The following is a 24,409-nucleotide window of genomic DNA, read 5'->3' as shown; positions in this document are numbered from 1 at the left end:
ATTCCATTCACTAATTATCAAAAGGAACTAATCATTATTAGGATTAAAGTGCAAAAGTAGAAATTCAAATCTGAGGTTGCCCTCCTTAAATCAGTGGGAAAGGGGGAGGGAGGGAGGTGGAAGGGGAAACAAAAAATCAGACCACCTGGGTTGTAAACTCCACTTTGTTCCTTTTTAGCTATTGTGATTTTTGAGTAAATGGGGATAATTCCACTTCCTTACAGAGTTTCAGTGAATTTTACAATATACACAAAACATTCGACACTGTAGCTGATCATTATTGTTATTGAAGAGGAGAGGGAAAAGGACGGACGTGCAAAGGTTTAACATTAAACGTAAAACCAATTTAGTGTCTGGATAATATATGCTAAATATCTAAGAGATTCAATTTCATTTTCTGATCACTGGTTTGTTTAACTGATACTCTCAACCCTCCACACCTCCACCATTATCTTGGGGATTATTTCAAGGTGCTTAGATTTATAGTCAAATATTTTTCAAAGACTTGTCACTTCTTGAATTTACAAAGCTTTCTATGTAAAATTTGGAGAGAGATTTAATTTTGCTTTCTAGACTTATACCACATAGCTAAAGTTAAAGATGTAAATATTATATTTTTATCCGACTTGTTCCAAGGTCAAATGACAGAAGGGCTGAGTATTAGTATTATTCAGGACTGAAAATTCAAATGTACTGGGGGATATAAGAAATGTGAGTTTAGAGGTTTTCAAAATTAGTGAAGTGTTGAGTATACTGAAATTGAAATTGTCTAAGTTAGCTATTAAAGAAAAAGGAACTGTCATGAAAATCATAAATAAAAGGAATCATGGAAATGATCAGTTTCAATTCAGTCAAGAAGAGCAGGAAGTGCATTTCCCTTGCCTCTGCTACCTGGCCTCCCCTGAGGAGGCACACCAGCCTGCCTGTGCATGGAGAGCTCCCTCCCCAGCAGTGTCCACCCACTTCCACTCCTCTCTCTCTCAACAGCCTCCAAGGTTAAGCCCCTAGAATCTCTCTAACCCCTTACAAAGGCACCAGCAGTAAATAGGGTTTGTTCTGCATTGCAGTACTTCTTCCTCTGAATCAAAAGCACTGAGATTCATACTTGAAACAAAAGTACTAAGCCTAAGTATTTGAAAGGGAGAAAAGCACAGCACCATCCTTCAGTATTAAAAAGTCTTTCTTCTCTTTGCAAACTTTCTCAAGAATTGCCAAAACGTATTAGCTCTAGACCCCAATTAATTCTGCTGCTGACTGCTTTGCAATCGTAAGAGACTCATTTCTCTTTGGTAAATTGGTCTGGTGACCTAAAAAGTAGGTAGTGCAGGGTGGCAGGACCCTGATAAAAGCCTGATCCCTTTCTAATTTGTGTTAGAATAGAACAGCAGGAAAAGGCATAGAAAAGGGAAAGTTATGTGAGTTGATCTAATAATATAGTTCAAAATATATGCTTTTTTCTGATTAAACACAAACTATATCTCTCCAAACAAAAAAAGACACCAACTGTTGCTTATCTAGGAAAAAATAAACCCAGAAAGTTGCTTCTCCAAAGATAGCAGCTGGTTTCTTACCTGTTTGTTTTCAACTCAATACATATTTACTCAGCACATATAATTTACAAAGGACTGTACTACATACAGTGGGGAGTCGCGAGGTGAATATAACTCTGTCCCTGCTGCCAGAAAAAGAACACCTGGTTGGTATTTACATTCTTCATCTTGGACGGTTTTACGTCCTCTGCTGACCGCTCTGAATTGTTATTTGCTGGGTAAAATGTGGGGTCTTTCCTCCCTCTTAAGGTTGGACATGCAGCATGTGGGGTTGTTCCATTAGTAAGACGTTAAAAGGGACCCAACCTTTCGATGATACACATATTCATAATTCCCCAGAAAGTGCCTACAGTGACACTTTACTGCTATCACTGAAATCTTTTTCCACTTGAAATATTCCACTCTCAGCTTCCACCTGAGGAAGGCAAAGTCTAAAAAGTTTTGAGAGTCACTATTCAAAGGGCCTCACAAACCAAAAAAGTGTATGAACAACTATGCAGTGGAAAGTCTCCTGCACCTAACTGAGTACCTGGAGGAACTGTATCTTATTCAATACACAGACCCACTGCCTGGCAAACAACCTGACAAACATCAGGAAAAAACTGTATACATGTGTATTTAATGACACAAACAGCAAAGGATAATAAGCAGTATTAAACCAATGTAAAGGCAGACACGAAGTACTGAAGAAAATCGGGAATGTACTAAAATTTGAGAGCTCTAGATTGCTCATGTACTAAAATTAATAAACTTTTTAAGACAGTGAAAGTCAGAAAAACCAATCAACAAAGAAACAGGATAATTAGTAGGATCTGAATATTTTTTACAAACCTTTCCTGCTGCCTGTCGATCACTTTTAAAAACTACAGTCTCCTCATTAACTGGAGGTACGTTAGTCATAGATTCAATTATTACTGAAAAATGAAACAAAAAGATTATTTCAAGATTTAATCAGAAGATAATGTAGAATTTAAATGAGAATTTAGGCTTTAATTCCAACATAATTTAAAATGAAATTTAAGGTGGGATAATATACCTCAGTAACTATTTCTCTTGGATAAAAAAACAAAGTCTATTTATTACCAAGTAGCACAGGGAAATAAATTCTACATTATTTTATTTTATATGAAAGCTACAGTTCTAAGAAAAAAAATTAAAGTACAAAATCTCACAAAAAATTGGAATCATCCATTAAGACAACAAATTCAAGCTGATCATTTTCTCAAGCAATTTTTACCCTAAAAAGAATAATCTCACATTTAGTCACTAACTCCTGTTTTAGAAGAAATCAGTCTTCTTTCTCACCCTAGAAATTCTTTTCTGTAAAGCACTGATTACTTACTGATATATGAAAAAGTTAGATTTCACAAATATATTTTCCTCTGAACAGCTGAAGTAAGAATGATAGAACTCCCAGTAATTTTTATCATTTCCCTTCCCAAAAGGCAAAAAGCATTATTCCACTGGTCTAGCAGAATCTCCAATTCGTGTAAGTGCCACAAATGTCAAACAACCAATCTACCACAGCAAAGAGGAAAACAAACATACACACCTCAAACAGACACACACACACACACACACAATAGGTTCTTAGAAAATTAAAGCAACAAACAAGAATACTCTGTCACATTAAACAGATAATGCCATCTCCACTTGGAAAATTAGTGGAAATATTGAAGTATTTCCACTTGAATATCCACTTGAAATATTAGTTCAGATTATTAAAATCCACTCAAAGATTTTCAATTGTATCCCAATTAATTTCAAGAGCTAGTGCTTCTAAGTTCTGAACATGCACATAAGGAACGGATCACAGGTCAACAATTTTTGAGTTAGATCTGCTCCTGGAATAAAGATGACAAGGATAGGTAGTAACAGTGAGCAGAATTTATTCTCAGTCTTCTCTCCCTCCCAATCCCCCTCTCAAGGAGTCAAAAATTATATGAAAATTAAAAATCACCTAATCCAAAACCCTCATTTTATAGGAAGGTAAGAAAACAGTACTCAAGAGATTAACATGATTACATGGTCAAATCCAGACAGAGCTATCACCACAACCTAGTGGACTAATACTTATTGTACACTCCTTTCTGTAAAAGGTCCAAATAGTGTTAGATGTTTTAAGTTTTCCAAACAGAGTGTGCAACAAGCATTTATTGATACAACGGTAACATGTGCTGTTTGATTCATTACTCTTTATTCCCACCAGGTTGAAAATTTTGTTAGTCTATTAAGATGTGTTATTCAAAACAGTATCCTCGAAAAGCGTTAGTCCATGTGTATCATATAGTTTACATTTCTTTCCCTTGAGAATAAACATTATGACCTAAATTTCTTCTATATACATCAAGTCCAATAAATTCCTGTCTGACTTATTTGTGCATATTAAATACCATAAGATAATTCAAAAACTAGTAAATGTAATGACTCAACAGTGATGTAAGGAGTTTTAATTATGATTTTTGTAAAAAAGTTTCATTTTAATTGGAATTTTCATTAATAAACTGCAAAATTAGATAAGAATTAATTTTTAAAATAGTGATAATGGACACATAAAAAGATCAAAAAGACAGATTTCCATTTCTACCATTGACTGATCACAAGAGCAAGTGACCTGAATTTTTTTTTTTTAAGACCTTATTCTTTTTTTTTTTTAATTAATTAATTTATTTTTGCTGTGTTGGGTTTTCGTTTCTGTGCAAGGGCTTTCTCTAGTTGTGGCAAGTGGGGGCTACTCTTCATCGCGGTGCACGGGCCTCTCATTATCACGGCCTCTCTTGTTGGGGAGCACAGGCTCCAGACGCGCAGGCTCAGTACTTGTGGCTCACGGGCCTAGTTGCTCCACGGCATGTGGGATCCTCCCAGACCAGGGTTCGAACCCGTGTCCCCTGCATTAGCAGGCAGATTCTCAACCACTGCACCACCAGGGAAGCCCCGACCTGAATTTTTCTATGCCTATTAAGTCATAAACTAAGGACTGGTGGACAATTTAGGTCTTTTTCCCAGTTCAAAAATCCTAAAACTTTGGGACTTCCCTGGTGGTCCAGTGGTAGAGAATCCACCTTCCAATGCAGGGGACGTGGGTTCGATCCCTGGTCGGGGAACTAAGATTCCCACATGCCATGGGGTAACTGGGCCCATGCGCTGCAAATTACAAAGCCCACACGCTCTGGAGCCTGCACGCCACACTAGAGAGAAGCCAGCAGGCTGCAACGAAGAGCCCGTGCACCACAACAAAAGATTCTGCGTGCCGCAACTGAGACCCAACACAGCCATAAATAAAAAAATAAAATATTTTTTAAGAAATCCTATGACTTTGTCAACTCTGAGTCCTATTTTTAGGAGTCTATTACTAGAGAGGTAATGGTAGCGACATTAATTTCAAAGTCTCTCCTATACGTACTTCACATCCTGGGGCTAAAAGAAATCTGTAGAATCTAGTTCCCATGTATTCCAGTGGGTTCATATTTCATGATATTAATATCAGTGTTAAATCACAGAACTTTCTAATTTACATGTTTATAAGATAAAATCAAAGGCAATAGGCAGATTACCAGTCCTCTACCCACCACCCCACAAACAAAAAAAGACATCCACACCCTAATCCCTGAACCTGTGGATGTTACTTTATGTTAAAAAGGAGACCTTGCCGATGTGATTAAGGTTAAGGAGCTTGAAATGGGAGATGATCCTGGATTATGTGGGTAGGCCCCACCTAAGGAGTCCTTAAAAGCAGGGAACGTTTTCCAGGCTGCAGTCAGAGGGGCACGTGATGAGGAAAGAAGGTCAGAGAGAAGCTACATTATGGGTTTTGAGAATGAAGGGAGGGGGCCATGAGCCAAGGAAGGCGGCAGCCTCTAGATGTTGACAAGGTCAGGGATATGAGGATCCTCCCTCAGAGCCTCCAGAGAGGAACTCAGCCTGATGGACCCCTTGATTTTAGCCAGTGGGACCCATATTACACTTCTGGCCCACAGAACTGTAAACTAATAAATGTGTTGTTTTAAGCCACTAAATTTGTAGTAATTTAACAGCAATAGAAAATATACCAAATCAAAGAAATTCGGGAGAAGTATGTCAGTAAAAGCACACTTTAAATTTTTATAAAGACATATACATATTTATGTATTACTTGTATAAGCAAAAACTGAATTTATCTGTTCAAACCTAATGACTGTAAAATGAAGTGTTATTACATCTTTCAGAGAAAATTTACCAGTCATAAAGTCTTTGATTTCATTATTAGTACATGCTTGGATATAAATGGTAATTTTTATTAATAAAAATATTTACATACCTAATTGTTCAATAATACTTGAAACCATCCCAAGAGGCTTTAATTCAATACCTTCAGGCAGAACAATAGTGAGTTCTTCAACAGTAGGTAGTTCCTGAAATATAAGAAAGCATTAACCTTCCTCCAGCTTCAACAAGTTAACTTTTAAAAAAAGGACGGTTTCCATGTAGAGTGCTACACCCGTTTCTGAGACATAACATTAAGTACTTGTCATCTCTTGGATGTTGTCCTTTTCAGTGTCTGAGCATTTCTCCCCCCTTCGACATCTCCCCACCTAAGTGACTCAAGCGATCTAGTGTCTACAGCCTAACCCATAAGAACACAGGCCTGAAGACCATTCTAGATTTTCCTAATCATACTTGAACAAGAAACCACCCTCCCCCTACCCCCAAAAACTGCTGTTAAGGAATCCAAGGTAAAGAAAAGAGACAACTCACATAGTAACTCCCAGAGACATTCCATTCGAAGAGAAATATTTCCAGTTTCTCCACACAAGGAGAGTTCTCTGAGCTGCCTTAATGTGGTTGGTTAATTAATTTGACTGTGGTTAAACAGCTGAACAGAGAAACAGCTAACTTTTCTGGGGCTGTGTGAAAGAGATGAATTTCTGGCCTCTTCAAGAAAAAGTACAGAATTCCTGGAAACAGAATGTAAGCTTCAGTCCAAAAAGTTGTGAAGGTGTTGCCTGATTATCTTCCCTGTCTAGGTTAAAATCCAAATTTTTTTTACATCTAAAGATTTCTCTTTTCTGACCCAGCTGTTAACTGAATGTCAGCTGCTACAGAAACTAGCTATTGAAGTAGAGATGAAGTTGAAGAGAAATCTAAGAATAAAGCAGACCTTAGGCTTTAAATTAAATAAACAGAGCTTTCTATTCTTCACCTTTGCTAAATGATCACAACTGATTCTTCGAAGGAAGTTTTTCCTTAAGAAGGGCTTGAAAGTGCAAAGATCTTTTTAATGGCATGTTGGGGTTAGTTTGAGAGAAAAAAGGTAACTTTGGGAGAAATGTTAGAAAAGACAGGAAAACCTAAATGATACAGTACATTGCAGATGAGCATATCCTGGGTAATCATTTTCCTCTATGGGAACTCAGATCGAGGTTTTTAACAAAATCACTTAACCAGAGCGAAAGCATAACTTTCTTCTGCGGATGCTACCTTCCGATCAAGGAGTAGTTATGAAAATCCACATTAAGGGTCTCAGCCAACTCAATGCAGAAGACGTACCTCTGTATGGTTAGCCTGGTCTGTGTTGAAGGAAATGATTGTGTTTTATATGTCGGAATTTTCCTGAGTACTTTTAAGGAGAGGACGACCGCTTGTCATTTTATCATATTAAATATGAAAAGCCTTTTCTTGGCAAAGACCATGGTTTGAAAATGCTCCATGTGTGTATCAGAATAGAGAAGGGGGTTCAGTTGTTAGAACAAACTGGTAAATGTGGCATGGAACAGCCTTGTTTAAGAAGTTCTTAGCTAAAGAAACCCCGTACGCTATGAAATATGAGACCGGAGGACTATAATGCTGGGAGCTGCAGGCAGGAGGCTTTAATGATAGAGGGCAATGTGACAGGCATCTCACAAGGACTCTGGCACTGAGAGTGGCGCCTCCTACAAGAGGCGAATGGCATCTTCTAATGCAGCAGCACAGTGATGAAATCTGCCCCGCTGCCTCACCAAATTATAGTTAAGGTCTAGAGCAAAAACTTTCATTCCTTCTGGACTGTGATAAAGCCCGCTGGTTAAATAAAGCCAGGACTGTGTAGGTAAAGGAAAGGAAGAAAAGAGGAAATGCTGTTAGATCTTTTATGAAAACCTCTGAACTGGGTAGAAGGGCAGATTGTATGCCGTTAACACTTAGGACACAAAATCAGCACTATTCTCAAATAAATAAATGCTATTTGACCACAAAATGGAAGGCTCCTTGTTTTGTGTGTTCTATTAGGAGGAATTTAAGGCCCATGCAATATAATTATGTTTTGGTACACACCTAAACTCTGGTACTATTTTGATCTTTTTTAACTTTAAAGTACAGAAGTTATACATGTCCCTTTTTAAAAAAAAAAAAAAAACTGAAGTAGTATAGAAGGATACAAAGTAAAAAGCAAAAATTCCCCCCACCCTATTCCTTTCAACCTTCCAGTTCCTCTCCATAGATAGCTGTTAACAGTATTTCAAATACACTTACTAGACGGACACAAACTTAACATTTAACTTTGATATGTTTCACTTAATTAAAGTACCCACATTGTAATAAAAGCTATCCTTTTTATCTATTATATCTTTCTTGGCTACCTGAGTGTGTTTATGAATTGCTTGTATACTTCATACACATTTCTTTTGGAAGGTTTATCTTTTTATCAATTTATAAGAAAACTTTGGGGTTTTAAGAACATTTGCTCTTTATCAACTACATAGCAAATATCCACTCCCTTACCTCTCACCATGTTTTCTGGCATTTAAGTTGTTTACTAAACTCTGGCATTTGACTACACCAAATACATCAATCTTTTCATTTTTTTCGATTTTAAAACTCATGTCACATTTAGAAAGACCTTCCCTATACTAAGATGACTTAAAATTCACTGACACTTTCATCGGTTCTCTAGTTTCAAATTTTAAAATTGTCTGAACACAAGAAAACACCATGCTGAGATTTATGTCTAGTGATTTTCTTGTGTATTCACTGTATTACCATATTTTCAAAAAAAATAAGTCCTCCTCCTCCTCCTCTTCAGTATTAGTATATCGCCTTTTTCACTTTTCAAATGACACTGGTTGGTATGACCACAATACAGTTGTGATGTTAGTGAGCATGATGTCTGACTATTAGGAATGTTTCAAATGGTAAGCATAATACTGCATTTTGATTGGAACTTTTTATAAGGTTAAGAAAAGTATTCACCTATTCCTATTTGTGTGTGTTTGGTTTTTTTAAATCAGAAATGACTGTTGAACTTTACCAAATGCCCTTTCATCATCTTTTGATATCATCACCACATAATTTACTGTAAGTTGAGCAGGTCAGACTACAGAGTCTAATGGAGTCCAGATGTCCTGCTCTAAGGACATCTATGAGACATCCAGCATGAGGGAGACAAGGGAAGGTAAACAAAGCCAGAATATCTGTAGTGAGGCAGGGACTCACACCTGTGGTCAAAACACAGTCTGGGAGACTCCCTTAACTCCTGTTACTACCCTGTTTCAAACCTATGTACTAACAGAACAAAAAGTTTTGCCTTCAAATGGGGAGGATCTCTGATCTCATGTAGAACCAAAACTTAGAACACAGACACCACACTTCTAATTCCAATTCAGCTACCCCAGTACTCTGTAATGGGGGAATGCATGCATAGTTCTGAGATTCCTAAAAAAGGCCAATGAAGGCATCAAACTGCTTCTTGATGGTAAAAGACCCTACCTATAAAAGCGATATGCATGAAGTCTCTATACCAAATGTTCTGCAGAACACAAAAGGTATATAAAGAACCAAATATTATACATATAACTTGTTAAGAGAAAAGTGAAATCAGCCTAGTGCAATTCCAGGTCGAGATCAAGAAGTAAAACCAGCCTTGTATAATTCCAGGTTAAGAGCCTGTTCTGGAGCCTTTGAAAGTCCAGTTAAGTCAAGCAATATATTTGCTTTGGAAATAGCATTTTGGGGACTGAATCAAGGGAGAAAAGAGATATTAGCTCCTCTTAAACGAGCATACTAGGAGAGGAGAAGGAAAAAGGGGGAGAAAAAAATCTCCCAAACTCCCTCAACAATTCATCCAAGGGATGTGCTTTCCACGAAGATTTTTGGCAGGTTTGAAGGCAGAACTTTAGAAGGTTCAAAGGGAAAGTTTCTGGACTACAATGTCAGACCATTAATACAAGATCTGATCTTGATATGTAGATGTCACAAGTTACCTTATCTACTAATTTAAAGAACTACTAATCTAAAGAACTGCACCACCACCAAGCCTAGTCACTCTTCATCAAATTATCCTGTGGCTTTGCTCTCTTGTAAATACATTACTGTCTAACATACTATTTGTTTACCTGCTTAAAGTCTTTCCCTAACCAGACAATAAATCCATCAACAACTACAGGTACCAGGTCTGCCTTGCTTGTTGCTACAGTAGGAACAATGGCGAGCACATAGTAGGTGCTCAGTAAAATGAACTGGCTTAGCTCATCAGTCCAAGCTAAAAAAAATCTCAGAAGAGGTCACAGACTTTTTCAGTCAGAGCAGAAATTAGATAATGAAAATACAATTCTTAAAATTCAAAAGAGAATCCTCAAGGAATGAAAACGACCTCAACCCGACCTTCTCAATAACAAAGTAAAAAAGGCAGGCTTCCAATTAAGCTTCACTGCCCAGGACTGATGCACAGATACCTCAGCTTTGCAGTGTCCAACATTACTACAGCCATTAGATTAACACCTGGCCCGCTGATAACACAGAAGCTGCCCTGGTAAGATAATGAATGAATCTGCTCTGTCTCATAATCTCCTTCAAACAAAAATCAAGCACTTTGCTTTTCCAGGAGTGGAGAGAGGATGTGTGTGTGTGACAGAAACGAGGAGAAACACAGACACACTCTAATAACCAAAAACAAGGGGCCAGAACACATATTAAAGTACACTACAGCCTTGACCGTGCAGAGGATATAAAGAATCAGAAATAAGAGGCATAACGATAAACTAAAAAACTGAAGGAAGAGCTGATAAGGGAAATCTGGACCCTTCATCATATAAACAAAATCAAGTGCAATGAAAACAAAAGACTAGAAGGCTATTTACAGCCGCTTAGGAAGATTAACATATGAGCCTAGTTTACCTACAACCCCCATGGAAAGATTAATGAGGGAGTAGAAAAGACTCCTTCTATTCTGCTTATCCAATACAAGACACTAATTACATTTGATTATTTAAATTTAATTAATTAAAATTAAATAAAATTTACACTGCAGTCTTCAGTCATACTGGCCACATGCAAGTGCTCTGTAGCTATGGTATGAAGACAGGGTCACTATAGGACATTTCCATCACTGCAGGAAGATCTACTGGACAGCACTGCTTTACACTCTCACACAACCAAAGAGCCCTCCATTACTAAATATATACCCAGGTAAAGGAGGACCAATCTATTTTCGGCCATTAATACAAGTATAATTTTAAGGCCATATTATTGACATCACGCACCATATTAGGTGTGAACACTAACCTGAATACTCCACTGGCAGAAATGAAGGTTTGTGATAAATCCCTGTTGTCATCATTGTTATTTTCCAAAATTAAAAACAAACTAACAACTGTTTTGGATGTACAGTATCTGCAACTAGATATAAATATCTATGTACTCATTTAAATAAAATTAATATTATCTTTATTGATCCAAAATCAAAGAAAAGTAAAAACAGTTTTTATGGACATATTTATTCAAAATGTTTACATGTAATGACAAATGTAACAACAAAGAGTAGACAAGGAAAGGAAGAAAAGTATTTCACTCGCGTCATCAGGCAAAGAAAAAAGTCACAGCATTTGGCAAATGAACTCCTGAAATTCAACATACTAAAGAAATCCAATCCTCTACTCTGACACACTCTACACCTCCAAGTCAAAGGCTTTACTAAAAGGCAATGTAGGGTTTCTTACAGTAATGTAGGAAAGCGTAAATTAGATGACAGAATCAGCCTTTACCATGACAAATTATCCTATATTATTCAGAAAGGAAATAGTCAGGAAGTTCAAATGATCAAATTCCAATGCTGCTAAGCAGGCCTCCACAACAGTAACTAAAAACAGAGCTGACTGGAATCCACCTGATGCTAGTTCTGAATCTGCTCCTCTCCACTCACTACTTCAGGCTTCTTAGCTATAAATAGTGAGAAACTAAGCAAAAAAAGTTCTGAATAATTCACACAAGTGATTAACAATACAATTTTAAAAAACGTTTAACAGCATGCAATCAAAAAGACAGAACATTAATACAGAAATTACATACCAGACTTGAACAAAGTTACTCTGATTCTGGAGAACAGATGCTCACAGCTATGGCATTAAAGAAATGCAAGGTCCTAACCACACTTCTCAAGCAGGCGTGAAAGATCAACCACTGTCTATCAGAAGAATATGATTATATTCTGATTCTCAGACATCTTTATGGCCTACATGGTTGCTCAGTTAAACGAAAATTCAAATGAGAAGCACTGAACATTAAAAATCCACCCTATTAAAAATTAAACTGTAGACACACCAGTCAAAAAACAGTGCCTAAAACTTCCAGCACAAAAACGGAAGGAGCTAATGGGTCAAAAATGGCCCTCCGAGAAGACAGTCATACCTTACAATGGTCTTGACTTCCCTAGCTCTATGAAGACTTATCATTGGGGTAGAGGGAAAAAAATAAGTAACTTATGATCTTTTGAGGTAAAATTACCTGAAGAACCTTGATTTGGGTTTTCACTCACAAATACAGAAAAGGGACAGCAGATGGTGGGAAAGGAATCAAACATTCCAAATGGCAACAAATCCTTTCGGTGCCAGTTTGGGGAGAACTTTAAAAAGTGAGGAAAGTGGAATGAAGTTATCTGACCACTTTCTCATGTTACCCAAGAACAGAGGACATGCACGTGGAGGCCAATTACCTGATGCTATTAGGTGAGCCTTCACTTTTCAGATATGGTTGGAAAGTAGGATCCAATCTCTGGAGTACTGAGAGCCATGATTGTTAACTTTTTTTTCCTATAACTGGTAAAACATATTGGAAAAAAGAATGGATTAGGTCTCTACACTGTGAGTCAACTAGGACTTCATGTAACATTTAGTCGGATTCATCAACTTCTCCACGGAAAGTACTTTTACAACATTCCATGGAACTCAGCTATTCCTTTAGCCATCACCAACAAGCATTAATTTGCCCTCATCAATTACCCTATCATATATGACACTAGATTCACATTAGCCCATTAAATATTTTCACCTAAAAGTTGAAAGTGAACACTCTTTGAAATGTCTTTATATTCTCTTATCTTCTTTATATTCTCCTTTTGTAGTAAACTACAATGTTCTCATCCCATCTTTCTCTAAAATTATTGTCACAAAAACAAAGCTCATAAGAATACTCTCGAAAGTTAACTGGCATAAATATAAAAGTAAAATAAAATCATAATCCATCTCCATAAGAAAAAACCTTCAATGATGAATATAACCCTAAGCATTATCTTTTATGTTAACTGAGGAGTCCATACCTCACGGAATCTAAGACACTGACTTTATATACCACAAAATTAAAAGCACTGCCAAAAAACTGTGAAGCTAATCACTGCCATCAATTATTAGTCCCAACTTTTCAGAAGTGTGAAAAGGTTAAAAAGTATCCATTTTAGAACTGAAAACACTCCCATGGATGATGAGTGAACAAACAGACTTGGTTCTTTCACTGGGAAATTTCCTATTCTGCTCCGTTTCTATGGAGATCCTATCCACCTTTCAATCTAAGGTCAAGCCACGATGCGTTCCCTGACCACTGCACTGCAAGTCATCTCCCCTTCCACTCAATCCTTCAGCTTCCTGTACCTGGCACAATTCACTGGGCATTCAGTCATCAACTCTGTCAATCCTTCAGGCTTCCTGTACCTGGTACAATTCACTAGGCATTCAGTCATTAACTCTGTTGTTACTCTGCTTTCAGCCAAGTGTGTATGCTCACTCTCTAGCTGGAGTCTTCTCTACAGACATTTGTCTTTATTCTCTAAAAACAATCACAACTCACTTATTAAATCTACTGGGGATGGAGAAAGCTAATAAATGGAATGTTTCTGTGTAATAATGATCATATACATGTATATACACAGGGTATATATGGATACTCTACTGAATAAATCAGTATTTATTCAGGATTATTTGTGCTTCATACAAGCCTTACTGAAAAAACTTTGTGCAATGAAGCACAAAATCTTAATTTTTTAAAAAATCTGAGCACTGTTTTTAAAAAGCACCAAGTATTAATGAAAACCTACCTCCTTTCAAGTATATATGCCATTTCTTAAATATCAGGTATTTTGAGAATGCTAATAAGTGCCATCGGTATTCTAAGATATGATATAATAATTCCAGATATACTAAAGTCATAAAAAGCTGAAGTTGAACAAGGCCTGCATTTAGGACAAAACTCATAAACCAAGTTGGGCCCTGAAAACGCCACATTCAATCAACGATTATTAACTGTAGAACAAGGTGCAATACAATTTCAAGATGGTGGGAAGTCAAAAATGTGAAATAATCCACTGTAACTTCTGACCACTTGAGGTGGCCCATGTATTTCCATATCCTCACGTTAGGATAAGGGTCTGCACTGCCAGAATCAGAAAAAGTGTACTCACCCTAATTACAACTATCAGGGTCAACCTAATTATACTGCATTTGTATGCTACCTACATTACACTGTATGTTGTATATATACATATATTGCATTTGTGTATTGCCTATATACTGTATATTGTAAATTACATACCATATATTGTGTATATATATGGTATATATACAATATACAATATACAACATAATATAGGCAGTCTCTAAATTATGAAGGTAAATTTACCAAGAATTGCCTACAAGCATTACGTTTTTTTCTTGGTCATGTTATATTACATGTACAAATACACATTATCTATATTGCAGTATTATCTATGTTTTATCCCCAAAAGCACTGTGATCATAATTTTAAAATATTATGTAAAAACTTCAGGTTTTCAATAGGTACTAATTTATACAATTCATTTCTGATTAAGACTTTGCAATGTCACAATCCCATGAATGTCCTTATGATTCTAAATTTTAATTACATCAGATTTATCTGAAAGAACAGTTAAGAACATAAATTGATGAGAAAGTTCTTCAAATAGAAGCTAATTTTCCAATTCACTGAAACACTGAATAAACCCTATGTGGTTTAATGTAGTTCCAAAACTGTAATATGCATACTGATTTACATTTACTGTATAGATTATATATTAATATAAACCTTCTCAGCATTAAAGGGTTTATGTTCTAAAAGAATGATTCCACTTGGTTAACTTTGTCATATATTATGTAATTGTGACATTAAGAAAAGAGCCAATTAAGTCTATTCTCCTTTCCAATGCCTCTATGGCTGACCAATCCCTCGTTTTTCCTCTTCCTCTCATCTTTTTTTAAAACAAGTTATAACCACATCTTGTCATCCCAAGGGATTGTTGCAACTGTTTAAATCTAGTGCCACAACTACTGAGCCCGCACTCTAGAGCCTGCGAGCCACTACTGGAGCCCGCGTGCCTAGAGCCTGTGCTCCACAACAAGAGAAGCCACCGCAATGAGAAGCCCGCGCACCGCAACGAAGAGTAGCGCCCACTCGCCGCAACTAGAGAAAGCCCACACGCAGCAACAAAGGCCCAACACAGCCCAAAATAAATAAATTAAAATTTTTTTAAAAAGCAACTGTTTAATTCTAAAAGAACAATCTCGAGGTTACCTCACTGTAGCTCCCACATTCTTACAATGAGAGATCCGCAACAGCTAGTAGGTAGATCACTAGGACCTAACTTTGCAACAATGGAAAAGATTTTTTCCATTGTTGGAAGGCAACATTCCTGTTTGACAAACAGGCTAAATGGAGGTAAAAATTAAGCTCGGCATGCCTGAACAACAATAGCAAACAGCCTAGCATATGAGATACTTCATAAAGAGGTAGGACATAAAACCAGGCTAAACTGGGCATGTCTATGTTCTAAAGATCTCAATGATCCAGCACAAACTCTGAAACTGGTATTAACTGTTTGGCCCATTTTAATTTATGTATGCCTTTTGGCAAAGGCAACACAGAATATTTCTCTCATCTTCTTCAGAATTTCATTAGGAAATTAAATTAATAGACTACACAGAGCAAACAGTTCCGCTGCACAACCCCTGCTGCCTAAGAAGACACACACCAGTAGACCTGAACAAATGGCACATTCAATACCAGCCAGAGCTAGTTGTAACAAAGGAGGGGATGCTTCCCAGGAAGCGCGGACTGCCATCTTCTGAAAAAAGACAAATCTAAGCTGTCATAGTCAGGAAATATGGCGCTAATAGCCAGCTCGTGGAGAAGTTTAAAGTAGGAGATGCCAGACGTACAGCCAGGAGCAAGAAGAGAAATGCATGTGTAAGTGAGAATTAAAAAGATGAATCTGCAGGCAAACAGAAGAAGTGAGTCAGGAAACAAGAATATGACACTCAGAACGATGAGAGTCCCAAGAAGCGTACAAAAGAAACAGCACGGCCATCCACAAGAGCTAGCTTGGTTCCCGATGGCTTTCCTATCCAAGTAAGTTTCCAACAAATCCCCCTTCTCTTGATGCAATTTGAGGGTCTCTGTTGCCGCCACAAGAGTCCAATATAAGTCATGTGATTAACTGCTCCTAAGTATTATTATTTCCCTCTTCCCCTCCACAGAAGATAAATACTATTACTGCCAGAACAGCAGCCCCATCTGAAGTGTTCCAAGCCTCCCTTTGCTGTGACCGAGAACCCATTCCTTGTGGTTTGCATGGGGTTGAAAACACCCACCCAGCTCCCGCCCTCCTCAAATTCCACACGCTCTCACGCTTCCTGTCACCTGGCTCTCACACTCACCCATGTGCTTTCTCTCAAGCACACACTTTCCTACACACTCTCCACAAGAACAGCAGTGACTAGGTAACTCATGTCCAGGCAATCCAAATACCCATCTCACTAGACTCAATTATTTGTTCAGGCCTGAGTACTGAGCCCCCGGTAAACCAGCACAAGTTCTCTCCATGGCTTTCATACAGAAGTATCAGTGGCCAAGCCACCAGCCCTGCGCAGAAACACCTACGGAGCAACAGAAAAAGAGCAGAGTCCTAAAGATACTGAGTACTTGTAGCCACACCATCCTTGGTGTTCAGGGTCAAGTCATTCTCTTCCCTTGAACTTCAGAGCTAAAGTCCTGAAGGAGTCCTCAGATACTCTTTCAGACCCTAAGTCAAAAAGATTTAGGGCAGACCAGAGAACTCATTCCTGCACCTAGCTCTGGCACCAGAGTGGCTTAAAAGACTAGGAACTTCCAGTACATTTATTTCCTAATCATGAAAATATAAAGTAAACAGCTAGTTAAGAATCCAAAATTTAAAAATAAAGACTATAACTGCCCCTTCCATCCTTCCCAAAGATCCTTCAGAACTGGCACAAAAAGGAACAGAGCAGCACACTATTCCAAGTTTTAAAAGCTAACATACTTTCCTTCCCAGCAAAAATGCAATTTTCTGATATGAGCCAAGCATACACTCACAATTCAACAGCACTTCCAGCAAGTGACTGTATTTGTCTCTGCTTCATTTACTCTCTCTCTCTAGTAGGTACTATGACAGCAGAAAGGGGATGGGTCTTGTTTACAGCACTTGGCATATGGCAGGTGTGCTGTAATAGTTTAAAAGTGGGTGAATGTAAGATGCCTGTTCACTCACCCATTCTACAATCACATATTACCGTTGACTGAGAACCCCACAACCGAAAAGCACTCTGCTGGGCACTAAGGGAACCGTGAAGACCAGGTCTGAACTCAGTCCTCAAGAACGTGGTTCCTGGCCTCTATGGACACAGACCCTTTTTGACTTTCCGATGAAAATACGAGCACTCTATCCAGAAAAATACCTAAGTATATTGACTAATATTTTGCATAAAATTCCAAGGGAAAAATTCCAGGTCTAGTAAGATAAATAAGAAAATGAAACACATACATAAATCAAAGTACTGTGGTCCTTTATTTGTTGATTCTTATACTCTAAGAGAGAACTTAAATAAAAAGGTGATCAAGATACAGGGAAAAGATCAAATTTCCCAATACTTTCAGAAAATAGTCATAAGTTGGGAGAGGCTTTGTGTAAAAAGACCACTGACAGAGATCAATGTCTATACTAGGGAAATATAAATCAATGATGAATTTGCATACAAATCCAAGGGTTCTCAATACATGAGGTGTTAAGTGAGATAGGAAATTTCTTACAACGAGAAAAAGGAAATAATATCGAGTGAATACAGTCATGAAAAGGTGCCTGAATGACTCTAGGCTTTAAATTTTTTTTTCAAATCTTGCTTTACTACTTCATTGATTTAAGTATTATATCATTACAGTCAGTGATCATTAAGGTTTTTAAGAGCTTTAATAATAACTAAAGTACACGTGGGAGTGGGGAGAATAAACATGTGGCAATATCCTGTGAAATTCTGAGAAGACTTTCCTCTTGGATCATAAGGTTTCATTCAACCAGACTACCATCAACCTCCTAGTAACAGCTTAGAAGGAAATAAGCACACAAGAGTTAAATTTATAGACCAAACCTATCAAATGTCAATACCAATCCACAATAAACAAGTTTTTTCCAACTGTAATAATGAAAACACTGCAAAAACTTCAAGTAAATATAAATCCTCAAAAGTGCAACCGACCTAATTTCACTATTTCTCTAAATGCAGTCAATTAAAAAAATAATTTCAATTGCTACTTAGCAAAATTTCCTGAGTTGTAGAGCAAAAAAAAAAAATCTTTACACTCTTTAGGGAAGATAAAAAATGAAAAGCAGCAAGCCAAACTGGATGCCCAGCACAACTGTCAAATGTTAGCGTTGGAAGCAACCTGAGAAATTATTCAGATCAATACTTTCTTTTACTTAAGAAAGCCAAGGCATGGCAAAGGTATGACCAATAAAAGCTGAGAAAGGTATTCAAATTTATGGAGCAGATATAGGCCAAATGAGATCAATACTGGTACCATAAAATATTTTAGAACATGCAAATTAAGTTCAGTAACAAATCTAAGTACTTACACTTAGAAGTAACTCATCTTTTGTTTTAAGAGGAAAATTCTTATTTTCCTTCTCAACTTGTAAATCATCTCCGTCTGACAGCACTGCAGGGAGGGATGTACGGGACGAAGACGATGAGGATGATGATGAGGAAGAAGAGGAGCTTGAACTATCGGAATCTGTTTCACTGTAGACAAGAAAAAATTGAAAACAGTACAAAAGCATTATTATGAGGGTTCCAAAATACGATTATTCAACTAGGAAATATCTACCTTACTAGATGTTTATGGCTGCTGTTCAAAAGCTTAGCATTTCGAAACTGACTATGGTATTTGGAAAGCAGTCTTTAATCCATTGATCACAAAATCCCTGCTATAACCCAAACCCTCTTATTACAACTGCCTCATGTGTCATGCCACAGTCTGAATATAATTAAGCATGTGACAAATCACTGACAGAAGAGAATTCTGGGCAAGGCACCTCTCTTATTAGTCACCAAGGACCAAATCACAACTAAGCCAAGAGAGTTTCTTCTCAGTCTTCAATTTGGAAACTCCTCAAAGTTACTAACCATGCTGAACACTACTCTCTGAAATCTCCTTTAGCCCCTGACTTCCACAGCAATTCTCAGTGCCAGTAAATCTCCTCTTAAATTGTTTGCTGGTAGCCACTTCAGCTCCTTGTATGTACTGTTTCTAAGAGTCCCATCCTCATGTTCTCTTCTTTCTCTGGTACTCTTTCCATGGATAACCTCATCCACTCCAATGAGCTCAATCATTACCAATGTGCAGATAACTCCCAAATCTTCAGCCTTGATATCCCCAGGCTCCTCTCCTGATCTCTAGCTGCTTACCAGCAACTGTGGTATGAATGACCTATACATGTCTCACACTCACAAGTTAAAAGAAAAAAGTGCATTCTCCTTACTAAATCTGCTTCTGTCTTCGAGCTTCTACTTTTATTTCATTGTTTAGTCCTCAATCCAGTCACCAGAGGTAGAAACCTTGGAATCATTTCAAGCTATTGCATTCTCAGTCAATGATAAAACTGGTAAACGTGACTCCTATTCCGCTAGAAAAATCTGAATACAGAGTGTGTATTAGGTGATATTAAGGAATAAGGGTTCATTTTACTATGATTTATAATGACATGGTGGTTATGTAAAAAGTATTTTATCAGAGATGAATAGTAAAGAATTTACAGCTAAGGTGGCATGCTGTCTGAAATTTGTTTTAACACTACCAGGTTAAAAAAAAATGTTAGAAATGTTAGATAAAACAAAGTTAGCAAAATACTGGAGAGTGTCAAGTTTGGTGATGAGTATATGTTCATTCATTGTATTACTCTCTGTACTTTGTATGAGTTTGAAAACATCCATATTAAAAAGTTCAAGTAAGTTTTATCTGTAATCTGATGTTCGAATTTACATCTCCATACCAGAATTGTCCTCTGAACTCTAAACTCATCATCCTACTGCTTACGTGACATCTCCAACTTGTTGTGAGGGAAACCTCAAATTAACTGTCCGAAGTTAATACTCCTATTGGTCTACAGCCCCCATCCCAGTAAACAGCACCACCATCCACCCAACTGATGCCTCTCTGACTCGGCCACTACAACATCTACTAGCGACCCTGATCAGGGAGATGTCAAAATATTCAATCCAAACATGGTCACATCGTGGACTAACGGAACATCTTTCTAACTGCTTCCACACTAACCCTGCCCATTCTGCTTTCACTCTTGAGCCCAGTTCAATTCCTTATCCACAGAGCAAAACATCAGAACGTTAACCTGAGCATGTCAATTATCTGCTCAAAAATTCTTCAATAGTTTCTCCACCCATTAGAATTAAAACTTTATCATGGGCAGAGGGTCCGACCGGGTTGGGTTCTCCTATTACTTTCTCAGTGCCTAGCTTGTTCCTTCGTGGTAATTTTCACCAACTCATTGGCTGATTGGTATGTTTACTTTTATTTTTCGTCCCTCTCAGCAGAATACAGGGCAGGGGTAGTATCTATTTTGTCAACCGCGTCTCACAAGACCCAATCAAACACTTGTAGACGATGTGCAGCGTGGTGTAGTAACGTCACGCCGAAGTCCCCTCCCTCCACAAAACTTTCATATTTAAAAGACACCGCGAGGGAGGGGGGAGGTGGCTCATAAAACCTACGGAAGCCTGCAGTAATAGTAAAATAACAATATTTCGCTAATTTCATTAATAATTCCTCACCACAAAGCTTCTACGAACAAAACTGCCGGGACCCAACTTGTAAACACATAAAATCCTTCACCTGATGCTCCATTTATCTGGCTCCACAAACAAGCGCACACACTAAACTGGATGGGGAAAAGTCGGCTCTGCCCCCAACTATAAGCTATAACCACCAAGGACACGCCACACGACTGGTCTCGGAACAACCCTATATCCACAGATTTCCTATACTCTAGCTGAAAACGATATGGTGTACACAAGACCCCCAGACTTCGGGGACGAGGGGCCCTGACGGCGATGCTCAGGCCCCGAGCGCGATCCACAGGGAGCGGCGAGGAACGCGCCCCGGCTCCCCAGGCCCTCCCGCTCCCCGAGCCCGCCCCGGGCCCCGCGCCCCGGACCGCCGGGCGCCCGACCTGTCCGAGTCGGAGTCCGAGTCGGAGTCCGACGTCTCCAGGCTGCTCCCTCCGGGATGCGGCTCCGGGAGCGACGGCGGGGCGAGCTGAGGTGGCTGCTCCCCCGCAAGGTCCGGGGCCCCCTCGCCCGCCCCCGGTGCTGCCACCGGAGCGGGGTCCGGAGCCGGCACGGCCAGACCTTGGTCAACCCCGACGCCGGCGCCACCGAACTTCAGAGTTTGCAGCTGAGCGGCGGCGGCCTCCACCACCTCCATGGCGCCGCGCTCGGGGCGCCCGCGCGGGGAGATACACCACCTCGGCGGCGGAGGCGACAACGAAGCGCTGGGCCGCTTCCCGCGCTGCTCGGGGAGCTGCACGCGGAACAGCGCGCGGAGCCGTCCGGAGACGTGCCCCCGCCGTGCACGCAGCCGCACTTCCGGCAGCGCGTGACGTAACGAGACGCGACGGCGTTCTCTGGGCCGGGCCGGGGCGGGGCCGGGGCGGGGCCGGGGCGGGCCGGGGCGGGGCCGGGCGGGCCGGGGCGGGGCCGGGCGGGCCGGGGCGGGCCGGGGCCCGGGCCCGGGCCGCAGGCCTTTGCAGCCTGGACCGCGGGGTCCGAAAGCCGCCGAATTTCCTGCGTCTTGGGAAGTGCGTCTCACTCCGCAAAGAGGGATGGAGAGACTTTCCTGCAGCTGCTGCAGGATCTGGGACAATTCCGCGGAGGCGGAGACTGGTAGGAGGGATGACAGGACAGGGAGATGCCTGATGGGCCGAGACCGTACACATCAGAAACTTGAGCCAGGAATCCTTGAGCAGGCACTTCTAGTAGACTTCCTTAAAGTTAAATGGAGTTCCAGCCGTGGATAGACAGCAAGCACGATGACCATCCATCTCAAAACGATTACAACTCTTCCATTTTTTTTTTTCCTCCAAAGCGCTCCCAATTTAAAGAGAGCACTAATCGTGGAAAAAGTGTTGCTGCTGGTTGATGTTATAGTTGATACCGCTTCGCAGAAAGGGTGGGATGTAATTAAAATGACTAACTTGGCCTGAGAAACCATAATTCTGGATCATAAGGAAGGCAAGGAAGAAGTTCTTAGGATTGAGGTAGAGATCAGAATTTTCTGGTTTTCTGTTAGGACTTCAACTTGATGCATCCACCCCTCGAGTAATAATAAATAATAATCGTCGTGACCACTGATTAAGCATGCATATGTGCCGAGAACTGTACCAAAGACGTTATCAATTATTCACGGAGTTTTACTGTGTGCCCTCCACAGTACTAGACCTTCATAGAAATTAAGACAAGAATAATGCATAGTCTCTGGAGCTTACAATTTAATTGAAGTGAAAAGGTCAACGCACAGGAGATAACGAGAAAGATATTTGAAATGTGAAAGGAAGTTAAATAAGATTGATTGGCTGTATCATGGAGACCTTCCAAAAAGAGGCCAGAATTTAAACTCGAGATACTATTCTCTAATGCAGTGATTAAGCAGAGCTCAGTGTTCCCAGCTAAATAGACCTGTGTTCAAATCTCAGCTCTACCATTTCCTTGTTGGTGTAACTGACTTTGGGCAGAGAGTCTAACATACCTAAATTTCATTTTCCTTATCTATAAAATAGAGATAAAAATACTATCTCATTTAGTTCATGTGAACATTAAGTTTTTATGCAAGAGAATGGCATGTGTCATACACATTCACAAAACTATTTGATAAATAGAACAACACATGGACATGAATAAAATGATACTTCAGTGATGATCTTGCAGAGATATGCATATTAATTTAAGAAGAAAAGAAATTTGAGTCAGAATACCCTCCAGCCAGCCAAAAAGGTTTTGTATTTTTCCAGGAATTGAGTGATGAAAGTCTGAACAGAGGCTAGAGTCAGTGAAATAGAGTAAAGGAAATCCTCAGCATCAGAACAAGACTCAAAGTACTCTAAAATGTCTAACAAGGAAAGTGGAAGGAAGTTGGTATTACTGATAAAGATGGAGAAGTTGGAACAACATAATGAGTTTGTGATGTTGAGTTTGAGGAAAAACTATACAGTCAATTGAAAAATGCCAGCAGCCCTTTGAAAATATGAGAATGGAGTTGAATAGAAAGGCTAAGACCAGAAGCATAGGTTTGGGAACAATTCAAATACCTAGTTGTTCACTCCGTGATCATTTACTTACTAGCATGCCTATGCACTGCGTCATGAACTGGGCATACAGGAAGGTGAAAAACACAGTCCCTGCCCTTAAGTAGCTAACAGTTTAGTAAAAAAGACAAGTTGGAAGCAAGCCATAAGTACTTTAGTAGAGAAATGTATTATAGTACAAGCATGTACTACAGAAGAGGGATGTACCAAAGGAATACGAAAGAGAGAGAAAGCGATGGGAGAGTGAAGGAAGACTTTTCAACAAGTATGACATTTGATCTGGACTTTTAAAGAGAACCAGGAATCTAAGAATCTAAGAAAGTAGAAGAACTTCATATTGATGTTGATCTGAAACAAATGAACTGATATTTCTCCAGCAAAGATGGGTTTATTCAGGATCAGCAGAGACTTGCAGTTCTGGGTCTGTAATCATGGCAAACCATATGCATGGCAAGGGAAGGAGACTGCTTTTATAGAGAGGAAAAGGAAGTTGGGAGGGATGTAATAAACAAAGAATCCATGGCTTGGCCAAGAAAGAAGAGGAGTCTTTCTTCTTCCTGCTGGGCTCTGCTGTTGTCACAGGGTGTGAGAGATCCCCCTTCTGGTCTCCCAACTCTATTTAATTGAGTTTTCTGTTTATTACATTTTTTACATTTCCCCCTCTTGATCTCTCTCTAAGCATCATTGATCAAGAGTTAGTTTTTCTAGGTTCACTGACTTTTTGTCCCTCAGTGTCAGAAAGGACCTTTCCTGGGTCTAGTGTCTCACATTGGAGGGAAAGTGCACAGATTGGAAACCTGTTAAGGTCACATTCAAGTAACAAGGAGGGGTAGGAGGGAGAAGTCCATATGTTATCAAGAGCATAGGCACTGGAGATCATCTGAAGTGCTAAGTCATCATCAAAGGTCTGGTGACAAACTTCCAACAGCCTTGGTCTGGCTATCTTGAGAAAGCTGTCTCATCA

The 24,409-nt window shown here is 39.2% G+C and overlaps 1 protein-coding gene across 1 annotated transcript in view; it reads right to left on the bottom strand.

Moving 5' to 3' along the window:
• Nucleotides 1-21,697, bottom strand: part of NAF1 (nuclear assembly factor 1 ribonucleoprotein) — a 47,419-nt gene extending 25,722 nt beyond the window's left edge. The window contains exons 1-4 of the mRNA XM_022582264.3: nucleotides 21,316-21,697; nucleotides 18,706-18,871; nucleotides 5,848-5,941; nucleotides 2,382-2,464 (exon numbers count right to left, since the gene is read on the bottom strand). Coding sequence (XP_022437972.2) covers nucleotides 2,382-2,464; nucleotides 5,848-5,941; nucleotides 18,706-18,871; nucleotides 21,316-21,569 — 597 coding nt within the window. The 5' untranslated portion in view covers nucleotides 21,570-21,697. The remainder of the gene's footprint in view (nucleotides 1-2,381; nucleotides 2,465-5,847; nucleotides 5,942-18,705; nucleotides 18,872-21,315) is intronic.
• Between the last annotated feature and the right edge of the window lie 2,712 nt (nucleotides 21,698-24,409).

This window comes from Delphinapterus leucas, chromosome 5 (assembly GCF_059928025.1).
Source record: "Delphinapterus leucas isolate spDelLeu-1000000601 "Yukka" chromosome 5, BTC_Dleu_Yukka2, whole genome shotgun sequence".
Taxonomy (NCBI): Eukaryota; Metazoa; Chordata; class Mammalia; order Artiodactyla; family Monodontidae; genus Delphinapterus; species Delphinapterus leucas.
The sequence above is the reverse complement of the archived record's forward strand: the minus strand, read 5'-3'. Positions and strand labels throughout refer to the sequence as shown.